The sequence below is a fragment of the Rhododendron vialii genome, chromosome 11a (assembly GCF_030253575.1).
Source record: "Rhododendron vialii isolate Sample 1 chromosome 11a, ASM3025357v1".
Taxonomy (NCBI): Eukaryota; Viridiplantae; Streptophyta; class Magnoliopsida; order Ericales; family Ericaceae; genus Rhododendron; species Rhododendron vialii.
The window spans coordinates 29,212,310-29,225,030 of record NC_080567.1 but is presented as its reverse complement, the minus strand read 5'-3'; the positions used below and the strand labels follow the sequence as shown (position 1 = coordinate 29,225,030).

At 40.0% G+C, this 12,721-nt stretch overlaps 2 protein-coding genes across 2 annotated transcripts; one reads left to right on the top strand and one right to left on the bottom strand.

Annotated features, from left to right (window-relative positions):
* Window positions 1-125: 125 nt before the first annotated feature.
* Window positions 126-10,551, top strand: LOC131306358 (DExH-box ATP-dependent RNA helicase DExH9). The gene is made up of 14 exons (XM_058332552.1): window positions 126-618; window positions 2,062-2,262; window positions 2,349-2,567; window positions 3,022-3,360; window positions 4,032-4,136; window positions 4,349-4,459; window positions 5,182-5,432; window positions 6,649-6,772; window positions 6,839-7,121; window positions 7,218-7,372; window positions 7,882-8,031; window positions 8,128-8,360; window positions 8,482-8,746; window positions 9,744-10,551. The coding sequence occupies exons 1-14, from the start codon at window positions 349-351 to the stop codon at window positions 10,020-10,022; spliced, it is 2,985 nt and encodes a 994-aa protein (XP_058188535.1). The 5' UTR covers window positions 126-348; the 3' UTR covers window positions 10,023-10,551.
* Window positions 10,552-10,808: 257 nt separating this feature from the next.
* On the bottom strand, window positions 10,809-11,814 carry LOC131306357 (uncharacterized). The gene has a single exon (XM_058332551.1). The coding sequence runs from the start codon at window positions 11,609-11,611 to the stop codon at window positions 11,141-11,143; it is 471 nt and encodes a 156-aa protein (XP_058188534.1). The 5' UTR covers window positions 11,612-11,814; the 3' UTR covers window positions 10,809-11,140.
* Window positions 11,815-12,721: the final 907 nt, after the last annotated feature.

Here is a 12,721-nt window from a genome sequence, read left to right as displayed (position 1 = left end):
GTTCCAAACAGAGCCTTAGATTAGTGGTAGAATATGAATTGTCGAAAAATAAATAAAATTACAAATAACCCCCCCCCAACCCCCCCCCCCCCCCCCCCCCCCCCGCTTATTCACTGAACCGGTTTGGGCGATTAAAACGTCGTATACAAATATGTGTAGGTATAGTACTACAGAATAAAACCCTCTCTCTCCTTCCCTCCTTCGCAAAGCTAGAAGCATATTACCCGGGCTACACCGCCGCCAGCCTCCACCGTCGCCGCCTTGCTTGCCGCCGTAGCCTCCTCCTCCGCGTCTAAACCCTAATTTAAAAAACGTCTCTTCGTTTGTTTTTCTTCCCTGAAAGTGTTCATGGGATCAATGAAGAGGAAATCACTAGAAGACCCATCCGAGGAACAACCTGGCCCTCCATCCAAACAGCAGAGAGAGAATAATGGTTCAGCCGTTTCCGATGAGCCTGTGGCATGTGTGCACGACGTGTCGTATCCAGAGGGTTATGTTCCTCGATCAAATCCCTCGTCAGTTGAAGGTGATTCCAAACCGGCCAAGGAGTTTCCTTTCACGCTCGACCCTTTTCAGTCCGAAGCTATCAAGTGCCTTGATAGTGGTGAATCCGTCATGGTAAAGTTTATTATCTTCTAAGTATTCTTTTTGTTTTTTACTCAAATTTGTGAAGCATTTTATATGAAGCCCTCCAATGGGCACACGCGAACCTAAGCATAGATTTGAATAAAACTTCATTAGAGCATCTTAACTCAAAATTTGAGTAATAACACCGCAAAACCAACTCCACTCCTTAACTCAAGCTTATACCAAAGCGAGTTTTACTCAATTTTTCTACTCGAATCAAGGGAGGCTCAAATTTATTACTTATGTCAAAGTTAATTGTTTCTAATAGTATTCATTATGTTACTCCTTAGTAAGAGCATCTCCAACCCTTACTCATGCTTTTACTCAAGTATGAGTAAAAATTTGTGTAAAAGTTTCATTTGGTATCAAACACTCCAATGGATAAATCCAAATCTAAGCACAAATTTCAGTAACATTTATGGCATTGTTGTAAATTTCGTAGGGGAGAAGTAGCCTTTTAAAAATTTGAGTAAGAATTGAAGCTCCCTTGATTTGAGTAAAATTCAATTTCGTATAGGTTTGAGTAGAGGAGTGGAGTGAATTTTGAGTTTGAGTAAGAAAGAGTAAGGAGTGGAGATGCTCTAAGACCATGCCCAACCCGTAGCCATAGTTTTGCTCAAATTTGTGTAAAAGTTGAATAATTCTGCATTTTATATCAAGCCCGCAAATGGGAACACTCAAACTTAAAGCAAAAATTTTAGTGAAAACTTCATTCATGAAACAGACGCAAATCAGACATGAGTTAATGTGGTTTGGCCCAGAATGTCCACTCCACGGAGAGAGAGAGAGAGAGAGAGAGAGAGAGAGAGAGAGAGAGAGAGAGAGAGAGAGAGGGAGAGGGAGAGGGAGAGGGAGAGGGAGAGAGAGAGAGAGAGAGAGAGAGAGAGAGAGAGAGAGAGAGAGAGAGAGAGAAATCCAGCGCTGAACAGCGCCTCAAATTTGGCTCTTGCCAGGTGCTTGTCTGGGCCCATGAGCTATATCTCTCATACATTTCTCTCAGGTGGGGGGACACAAGATCAAAACAGTTACTCCCTCCGTCCCATTTTTATTGTCCATTTTCGTTTTTTGTGCCGTTCTTTCAACGCTTATATCTTTCAATATGAATCTTCAAAAATATGCAATATGGATCTTGTTTGATAGTTCTCGATTAGATCTATAATACAAAGTTTTCAAAATTATGAAAAACATGGTAGATTGGGAGATATAAGCGTTGAAAGAACAGCACGAAAAACAAAAATGGACAATAAAAATGGGACGGAGGGAGTATAACCCAAAATTCTAGTGGAACTTAATTAGGTCTAGTTTTGAGTTTAGGAGTGGAGTGAGTTTTTTGGTGTTTGTAATTGAATTTGAGTTTGAGTCAGAAAACGGCCAAGGGGTAGAGATGTAAAGACTTCAATGTTAAAAGCATTGACTTTTGGTTTTGAATCTTAGGTATCAGCTCATACATCAGCTGGGAAAACAGTAGTTGCACTGTATGCAATTGCAATGTCATTGCAGAACAAGCAGCGGGTAATATATACTTCACCAATCAAAGCGTTGAGCAACCAGAAATATAGGGAGTTCAAGGAAGAGTTTTCAGATGTGGGTTTGATGACTGGAGATGTCACCATTGAGCCAAATGCATCTTGCTTGGTGAGTATGGTGGCTAATGTCATGTTCAGTTTCCTTTTGATCCTTTCAGCATTTTGCATCAGTAATAAGTTGTGGTTGGATTTCAGGTGATGACTACAGAAATCTGGCGCAGCATGCAGTACAAAGGATCGGAGATTGTTCGTGAAGTGGCATGGGTTATTTTTGATGAAGTACATTACATGCGTGATAGGGAACGAGGTGTGGTATGGGAAGAGAGTATTGTTATGGCCCCAAAGAAATCTCGATTTGTATTTCTCTCGGCAACTGTACCTAATGCGAAGGAGTTCGCAGATTGGGTTGCAAAGGTGATTCAAGATGCCTACATTCTAGATTACTCGATGAAGATGATTTTAAATCTATTTTTTCTAGTATCAGAATTAAGTAAATGATGTGTAGCTTAAGTATGCAGTGGACATTGAATGATGTTCAAATTTTATTCGTTGGTTTTACCTCCTTTGAAAACTAAGAGTGATGGCACTTGTAGAAAAAAGAGCTGTACAGTAATTCATAAGTAATACCCTCCGGATTGAGTCGTTAATACCATCCCAGAGGTTGGGGATGAATGAGGAAAATGCTTGGGAGCAATTAGTGGCAAACAACGAGAAGTTCAGTGTGTGAGGTATTTGGCAATTCTCTGGATTAAATAGGTTGTCTTATGTAGCTACTGATTTTATTCCCCTTACAATTGCATTGAGTTGTTTTGTGGAGAAATACGCATGCTTAAGTCTGGTACAAGTGTTGACATTTTGCCAAATGCAGGTCCACCAGCAACCATGTCATATTGTTTACACTGATTATCGACCAACACCGCTTCAGCATTATATTTTTCCCTCGGGAGGCAATGGACTTTACTTGGTGGTAGATGAGAAAGGAAAATTTCGGGAGGACAGCTTTCAAAAAGCTTTAAATGCTCTTCTTCCTGCCAGTGAAGGTGACAGGAAGAAGGAGAATGGGAAATGGCAGAAGGGTTTGGTGCTTGGTAAGGCTGGTGAAGAAAGTGACATTTTCAAGATGGTGAAAATGATCATTATGCGTCAATATGACCCTGTGATACTTTTCAGCTTTAGCAAAAGGGAATGTGAATTTCTTGCCATGCAGGTATGAAAACTTGCTTTTGGAGCGAAAAATCTATGAGTACCGACCATTGGGGGAGAGAAAACGTACCGACGGCCGCCGGCGGGCCGTCTCCGGCCACCGGACGGCCGATCCGAGCCGTTCAAAAATTCTAAAAAATAAAACCGAGGGGGTCAACGCGGGAATCAAGGGCATCCGAGGTGTTTAGGGTGCTTGATCAAAGCACCCTTTTTTCGTGTATATATGTACACACACATATATACACGAAAAAAGGGTGCTTTGATCAAGCACCATAAACACCTCGGATGCCCTTGATTCCCGCGTTGACCCCCTCGGTTTTATTTTTTAGAATTTTTTAACAGCTCGGATCGACCGTCCGGTGGCCGGAGACGGCCCGCCGGCGGCCGGCGGTACGTTTTCCCTCCCCGTGGTCGGTACATATAGCAACACTCCTTTTGGAGAGACTTGCCATTTTACCTGTCCTCTTGAGTGAAACCTCTCCAACATGGTCTTCAATTTTGTAATGATAAGAGGTTACAATGTTGACAAGAGAGTGCACGTGTGTGTCACACCATCTTGCACCTGCATTTTATTAGCTCTTAATTTCCTTATTAAATCTGTGGGTAAAAATTATTAGAATTCTCTTCCTTGAGTGTGTAGTGTTTCATTGAGCTGCCATTTTTTTTTCCTTGTAGATGGCGAAAATGGATCTGAATGAGGATGATGAGAAAGCAAACATTGAAAGTATCTTTTGGAGTGCAATGGACATGTTATCAGATGATGATAAGAAGCTACCTCAGGCAAGTGTTGGTACTTCTTTGTTTCACATATGTCTGTGTTAATTATGTGAGTTGTCACTTCTATTGCAGTATTTAAATGGTATTGATTGTCCTCTTCTTGTTGATGCCATCTTTTTTCTGTATGTATATTTTTTTATTACAACTTATCCAAAGAGATCAAGATATTTTTTCTTAATTATTGATACTTCTTTAACATTTTCAACAATTTTCAGGTTTCGAATATGCTCCCCATTTTGAAACGTGGAATAGGTGTGCATCATTCTGGCTTGCTTCCCATACTGAAGGAAGTCATTGAGATACTATTCCAAGAAGGGCTCATCAAGGTTTGGTGGGAAAAGGCCAATGTGGTTTAGTTTATGGGATGAAAATATCAGTTCTTTGATGAGTTGTTTATGTGTTGTGTAAATTGGATCCCAAGCTAGCTATATTTGCTGAAACAAAAAGTACATTTGACCTCCTCATCAAGAAATGCAATTCAAAAGCATAAAACTGTGCGAATTTTCCTCCTACGGTTTGAGTGAATATTTCCCCAGTACACTTTATTCTGCCCCGTCAGTTCATCAATGTCCGCGTACATGTTCTCGATACTGGCATGCAATTCTGCATCATTTGTTTTTGGTGCTTCATGCTCGTCTAAAGTCTTTTCGACCCCGTTCGTTTTGGGATTTTGGATTTGTCGGTAATGAGTGTAGAGAGAAATTGAGTAATGATTGGAAATAGGGGTAATGATTGGAGAGAGATAAAGAGAGAAAAATGAGAATAATGATCGGAGATTAATAGGATAATGATTAGAATCCAAAATTCAAAACCCTTCAACGAACGGGGTCTTCGTGATTTCGTGTTCCGACTTCATCTAATGGTATATTTCTGAGATTGAAATGCTTTGGGTGCCAAGAAACATGTTATACTTTAGACTTACTTGGACAACACAAGCCTTCTTTACTTCTTGACCTATTGGTATTCTTTTCTATATGCTGCTGTTTTGTTACAGAGAATTTCTCTGTTGGTTTATTTACCATCTTTTTCACATTGGAAAATATTGCAGTGCTTGTTTGCCACAGAGACTTTCAGCATAGGTTTGAATATGCCTGCAAAAACTGTTGTCTTCTCAAATGTTCGTAAGTTTGATGGAGATAAGTTTAGATGGTTATCCAGTGGAGAGTATATACAGATGAGTGGACGTGCTGGTCGTAGAGGAATTGATGAACGTGGGATATGCATTCTCATGGTGGATGAAAAGCTGGAACCTTCTACTGCTAAAATGATGCTGAAAGGAAGTGCTGATAGTTTAAACAGGTGGGCACTTAAACAGTTCAATCGGTGCTTCTTGCAGCCTGGTTGGCGGTAAAGTAGTAGGATCTTCTAATATTGTGATATCTATGTGGATTATTGTGGACGCGAGGCTTGGTTTGGTTTTGTTACAATAAGCCTATTCATTTGATTTGGAAATGTTGCAGTTTGGATTGGTAATATATTATATTTGCCAACAGTTCATGTGCTCTGTTACCTGGGGCTATATAATGTTTCCATTTAGTAACCCTAGAAATTTTGCTAGGCTCTGTCTTCGTCCATGCCAACGGAAAAGACAAACATAAAAGAAGGCCACATGCTCCTGAATCTAGATAAGATGTAGAACTTGAAACAGGGAGAGCAACTTAGTGTAATATTCAAGTAAAAGCTTTTAGATTCTCTGAATGTTTACACAACCCCCAGGCGAGGAACTTTGTTGACCAGTCAGGTTTTCTTTGGCCATTGAGTCTTCCCAAAATGCCGTACAAGCAGAAACTGAAACCAATCGTAGGGTCTTTAGCCTGTTCTTAATTCTTATTGCTTTCGAGGTCATTATTAGCACCGATAATAGTGGAATAATTTTAGTAGCTGATTATCATACATAATCAAGAAATGGAAACAGTACGATTAATCTGATTTGCTTCTTGCTACTTTGGAAGGAACTTATCAACAAAAAGAACACGATTTTTTCTTCTTCTTTTTTGTTGATATACACTTGTATTGAGGAACTGGGTTTACTGACAGAGAAATCATAAAATGGTCTTGCGGCATAGCAAGTAATGAGATTAGCTTTGATTGTTTCAATATGACTGTCAGGCCTAGTGGGCTGGACTTTCTACCAGTTTTCGTGGACGCAAACTTTCTTAGAAAGAAAATAGCCTAAATGATTTCTACTTTCCTGGAGTCATTAGACTGAATTGATTTATGTGGGTTACATTGCCACATGTAATGCCATTATCTGTGCAATTCTCAAGTAGTTTAAACCAGAACCAGGTTCTGATTGAATGGGAATCAAAACGAACAAAATCTGGATCATGTAGGTACTCCGTGGCATGGTTTACTTTTTACTTGTTACAGATATTTTAAGACATCATTGGGATTTTGATGGAAATATCGGCTTCCCATTGGCAAGAATGGAGAAGAAAAGATGAAAGAAGTTCTTTGTAGTTTGCATGTTTTATGAAGTTTATGTGTCATTGACACCGATTCGTTTCCCTTCCAGTGCCTTCCATTTAAGCTACAACATGCTTTTGAATCAAATCCGTTGTGAAGATGGTGACCCCGAAAATCTGCTCCGTAATTCATTCTATCAATTTCAGGCTGATCGAGCCATTCCTGATCTTGAGGTGAGCTGTTATGAACTTGATTGTCTTCATTAACTTTTGTCTGGACTAAATGACACTATAATGCAGAAACAAGCAAAAGACCTTGAAAAAGAGAGGGATTCAATTGTACTAGAAGAAGAGGATAGCTTGGAGAATTATTACTCTCTCCTTGAGCAATACAAAAGCTTGAAAAAGGATGTCCGTGGTATTGTGCTTGCTCCGAGATATTGTTTACCCTTTTTGCAGCCTGGAAGGCTTGTGTCCCATCAATGCACAAAGAGTAACGAAAGTTCCCCTTCTTTCTCCATAGAGGACCAAGTCACATGGGGTGTGATTATCAATTTTGAAAGGGTGAAAGGTCTTTCTGAAGGTTAGTGATCTTTTTACTAGGCTTCCCTTCTCCAATTTTGAGTAGGCTTCCCTTCTCCAACTCAAGTTCTCTAACTGTAATTTGTCTGTGACCCAGATGATGCAAATAGGAAACCGGAGGATGCCAACTACACAGTTGACGTGCTTACAAGATGTGCTGTGCGTAGGGATGAAGTTGGAAAAAAGACAATTAAGATTGTTCCCTTGAAGGAGCCCGGAGAACCTGCTGTTGTATCTGTTCCTATCTCACAGGCAAAGTCCCTGATGTTATCCTGTCATGCACTAGCTTCCTTTCGTTTCAAACATTCTGCTGAATATTTCCCTGGGCTTATCTTTAGTTCCTTTTTCCTTTTTTTTGTTCTGCTTGGATTTTCTAGTTAGAACTAGGACTCCTTAAACTAGGAATGGAATTGATGAGTTTTTCCCTTTTCAAATTCCGATGACAGCTGTTGCAAAGCACCTCGCTCCCATTAGTTCCAGAAGTTTCATTTTCCTTATAAAAACCTAGTTTTCACGAAATGATGATTGTAATGCCATTGCTCAGCAATAGACTAGGGAAGTTTGAATTTTTTCCTGAAAATCTGCAATTGGATGTTTTTTTTTTTACGGGCGCAATCGGATGTTTATGGGTGTCAGCACTCAGCAGTAATATTTTGCTTTTACTTAGGATGGAATGCTTACTGTATCACTTTCAGATTGTTCTCTATCATGGGGTGGTGATTCTGTAATTGTGAAACTGATAGGTTCAATGGTTTTTACAGATTGACAGCTTCAGTAGTGTGCGTCTACTCATACCAAAGGATCTGTTGCCATTGGAATCTCGAGAAAATACCCTAAAGAAAGTGTCAGAAGTGCTCTCTAGATTTGCAAAAGAAGGAATGCCCCTTTTGGATCCTGAAGAAGACATGAAAGTGGGTCATATATTGGAGTTTCAGATGCGCAATTTGGTTTTCTAAGCTTTGCTTTCGTCTTTGTTTTATTTTAACACTTCCATGTTCATTGTTCAGGTCCAAAGTAGCTCATACAGGAAGGCTGTTCGCAGGATAGAGGCTTTAGAGAGCCTGTTTGAAAAGCATGAAATTGCAAAATCTCCCCTTATTGAGCAAAAGCTTAAAGTTCTACACATGAAGAAAGAACTTACAGCCAAAATCAAATTAATCAAGAGGACAATGCGTTCTTCCACGGCATTGGCTTTCAAAGATGAACTGAAAGCAAGGAAAAGGGTTCTCAGGAGACTGGGGTGAGAAACCTTCCCCGTGTTTGGACTTTTTGTTCGGACAAAAGAAGTTTACTTTTGGTTGTGGTGATAAAGTAGGCTTATTAAGACTTACACTAAATTGAATGAAGTGGCTTATCTGCAGTTATGTTACAAGTGATGATGTTGTGGAGTTGAAGGGAAAGGTTGCTTGTGAAATCAGTAGCGCAGATGAATTAACCTTGACAGAACTCATGTTTAATGGGGTATTTAAGGACATAAAGGTGGAAGAGTTGGTGGCACTTCTTTCTTGTTTTGTCTGGCAAGAGAAGCTTAAGGATGCTCAAAAGCCCAGGGATGATCTTGAGTTGCTCTTTACACAATTACAAGATACTGCCAGAAGGGTTGCCAAAGTTCAGCTTGAGTGCAAGGTATGGATCTTTTTGTTGCCCTGTTCATCATCGTCGCTGTATTTTCTGGAGTTTGTCATCATGGTTTTGAAATTTTGGGATTTCACATGTATAGCATGGTGTATATCTATTAGGTATTTATTAATCTTATAGATGATTAAATCGACTTGGTAGCCTCCAGCACCGCTTCAATCTTAGGATAAAGTTAATATCCCTCCTGATTGGCATAGTAATCTGTTGCTGGAAAAGAATCTTAGAATTCTAGATCTAGTTCCAAAGAGATTTCCGATTAAGAGCTATCAAAACATGTCCCCAAGGAAAGTAAGTTGGTGGACTAATAAGGATTACGAGTGACAGTTTATGCTTTAATATCTGTGATGCACCTTCCCGGTCTTTGCTCACTTGTTTTGATGGCACATACTCTGGTCAGAGTTAACCCTTTTGGTTAACTTCAATGGTCATTTTTAAGTCAAATTGCTTGGGGATGAGAGCCAGAATCGTTGTCTGATCTGTTACTTTGATACTCCCATTACTCCCTCAGTCCCCTCTTTGATAGTCATGCACTTTGGTTCGAGTTGACCCAAGTAGTTGACTTCAATGGGCCTATTTGGAGTTTATTTGAAGTCCGATTGCTTGAAGATAAGATGCAGGATTGCTATTTTGATACTTAAAGCATCTGTCTGTCCTTTTTTTTAGTCCATTGTTTTGCTTTTGGCTGTTCTGTAAAGAATGTCCACTTTGGAAAGTCATGGAGAGAAATTTGGTGAAATTACATTCTTTTTCTTCTGTTGAAGTTCAATACCAAAAGCACTTAATCAATTGATTGAAACTGCTGGAGGGCAATATAGGAAATATATAAATAACACAGTATGATAAGTATATCTCTTAAAGGGTTGGATTCTCTTATATTGACTAACAAAGGTACAGAGGGGATATTTGACTTCATCCATCTCTGCCACTAAAATGTAATGCTCCTAGTGAGTGCCTTTGGTTTAGAAGTTGTGTTTTTCCTTCACAGGTTCAAATTGATGTGGAGAAATTTGTAAGCTCTTTCCGACCTGATATAATGGAGGCCGTGTATGCTTGGGCGAAAGGTTCAAAATTCTATGAAATTATGGAAATCACTGAAGTTTTCGAGGGCAGCTTGATCAGGGCTATCAGGAGATTAGAAGAAGTTCTTCAGCAGCTAATACAGGCAGCCAAGTCCATAGGAGAAGCTGAGCTCGAAGCAAAATTCGAGGATGCTGTTTCAAAGATTAAGAGGGACATTGTCTTTGCGGCATCTCTTTACTTGTAATACATGGAGAGACTATATTTTCCATTTTTTACACACCATAGGGGCATTCAGAAGTGAAAGCGGACGCAGTCTTTGCTGAGTCCGGTAGCAAATGGTTGTGGAATGAATTATACATGGAGGAAGAGGAGGAAATCAAGTTTGTGTCAAGAAGGAAAATGTATCTGCTCCTGTTAAATTTGGTCTCTGGAGATATCTCCACACATTTCGGCCAGGAGGAAGTGCCCCACATCCCCAGTCCTTTACAAGAGCCCATGCAGCAGGGAAAAGAGGTTACTCCAAGGCTTTTGGTTTAGGGAATAGGGATCCAATTTTGGGAAATTAATTGCATTAATGTTTTACTAGTTCGATGACAAAATTCTTGTCAAGCTAATGGTTTTACCATTGTACCATCACAGTAGTTGTATGTATTTTATTCTTTGTTGGAAAATTTTATCCCTCATAGTTGGAGTTTGTGTTACAAGATAGTGCCTAACAAACCTCTACGAGTTTTTGATTTGCATCGACGAAGGGAAGTACTCTCTATTTTCAATTGTGAGGATTGTAGTCACTGCAAAGTTTTTTTCATGTTTGACAGGAATTTGTGCAGTTGATGCATACTTCTTTTGTCGACTGCGTACCATTCATATATGGGGTTAATAAGAACAAGCATCTCTCTCTACAGAGAGAGAGAGAGAGAGAGAGAGAGAGTATATGCTACTTTTTCCAGACTTCTCGAAATATATTGTGATGCTTGAGACTTGTGAGTAGAGTTCTGGTATTGGGACAAGCTTGTTATACCTCTTGTAGGATCTGAAAAGGACACTTGCTGATCCGCAAAATGGCAATGAAATACTACAACTTTCCAAAATTACCTAATTGCTCACACATCTACATAATATTCTGGGAAAAAAACAAACTCATTCCAATGTTACAGCATGCACAAACTTTACACTATTATTGCATCCAAAAAAACCATTGAAATTGATCCTTCCCTACGTCCCAAGACCCGCGATGGTCAGAGCTTCGTGCACTGAGCTATCTTTTCCGAAGGTCTGTATTTGCATATATATGGAGAGAGAGAGAGAGAGAGAGAGAGAGAGAGAGAGAGAGAGATCTGGGTTTCTCAATGCTTTCTCAGTTCACTCTCTTACGTGGAAACATGGAAAAAAGCAGCGGATCAAATGCCTGCCAATGCCAACAAAACACCCAAAAAATCCGGCTGCCTTTTCTCTTCTTCTAACTGCAGGCAAAACAGGAACGCCATAAACTGGAGTTGAAACCATGTACTGCTGATAAGATGTGTCATTGCCGACATCGGAGGCTGAAATCGAGTACATCGAATTCAAATCGGGAGCTATTTCTTCTTGGGTACTACTGAATTCAGCTCGACTCGAGCTGGCCATGCCCGAATCTTGACCAAAGTGCGAATATTGGTCCTGCTCGTTGTCCAACCACGGGGGCAAGGGCGGAGCCGAGGGCTGGACCGGGACCCAGGAGTGATAGTAGTGGAAGGTTGGCGGCGGAGGGTTATGCTCTTTGATGTAGTACTTGTTTTTCTTCTTTTTTCTTGACCAGAACTTGAGCTTCTTGATGGCTTTTGCCAACTTCATGGTTGGAAATGAAGTATCAGTTTGAGTTCAGAGAAGAAGATGACACAAGGAGTATATGACAGCCGACACTTGTATTTTCAAAAGCAAAAAGCAAGGGAGCTGGGAATCCTAGGGGAGAAAAAAAGGCATTTGTTTGGAAAATTAAGACCTTGCATTTTCAAATCTCATGACCGTTGGCTTTCCTTTTGGTTCCACCGACTCTCTACATGAAAAAGGAATGTAGGTAGTAGGGCTATTACAAACCCGGCTGGACCAAAAAAGACTGAAAAAACCGATAGGTTCGGTCTTCAGTCGGTTCAGGGGCGTTTTTTGGTGGTTCGGGGTGGACCGAACTGAACCTAGGTCGGATCGGTCTTGATTTTTTGGAAATCTATACTGACCGAACCGAACCGACCGAACCATATTATATATATAAATCGTTTTATTCTTGATCGTCAATCAATTTGGTGTTTTAATCTACACCATCCACTTCCAAATGGCCCTTATAAAAATGGGCCCAAAATGGCTGGAAATGGCCCAAATAAGAGTGGAAAAATGGCCCAACAGTCCATTGTTTTGAAAATGGCCCAAACGGCCCAACTAAGGCCCATTTCAGGGTGGACCGAATTCTCCGAATTCACCCCGAACGAAACCGAAATTAATACTGGTTAGGATCAGTCCCAGAATTATACTCCAAACCTGATCGGTTTCCGGCAAAACCATCCCGAACCGAACCGAACCGACCGAATAACACCCCTAGTAGGTAGGGTTGCGAAACGAACCAAGTTTCGTTACTTGAGTCTGAGCTTGTGTTCATTCTTCAAGAGCTTGTTCAAGATTGGAACAAACCAAGCTTGAAAATATTTTTAAAATTCATTAATATTTCAAACCAAGCTTGAACAAACTACTACTCTGCTTGTTCAGCTTATTATGTATAAAAATTCAAGTCATTTGAGATTGTCTCGTGTTTGGCTTGATTAAAACTCGTTTTAGATCGGCTCGTCTAAAAGACAAACTAAACTTGAACATATTTTTAAAGCTCATTAAGTTTATCAAATCAAGCTTCATCAACTACTAGTTTGGCTCGTTTATCATTGCTAAATGTGGGTACTTTTTTCCCCACTTTTTTTT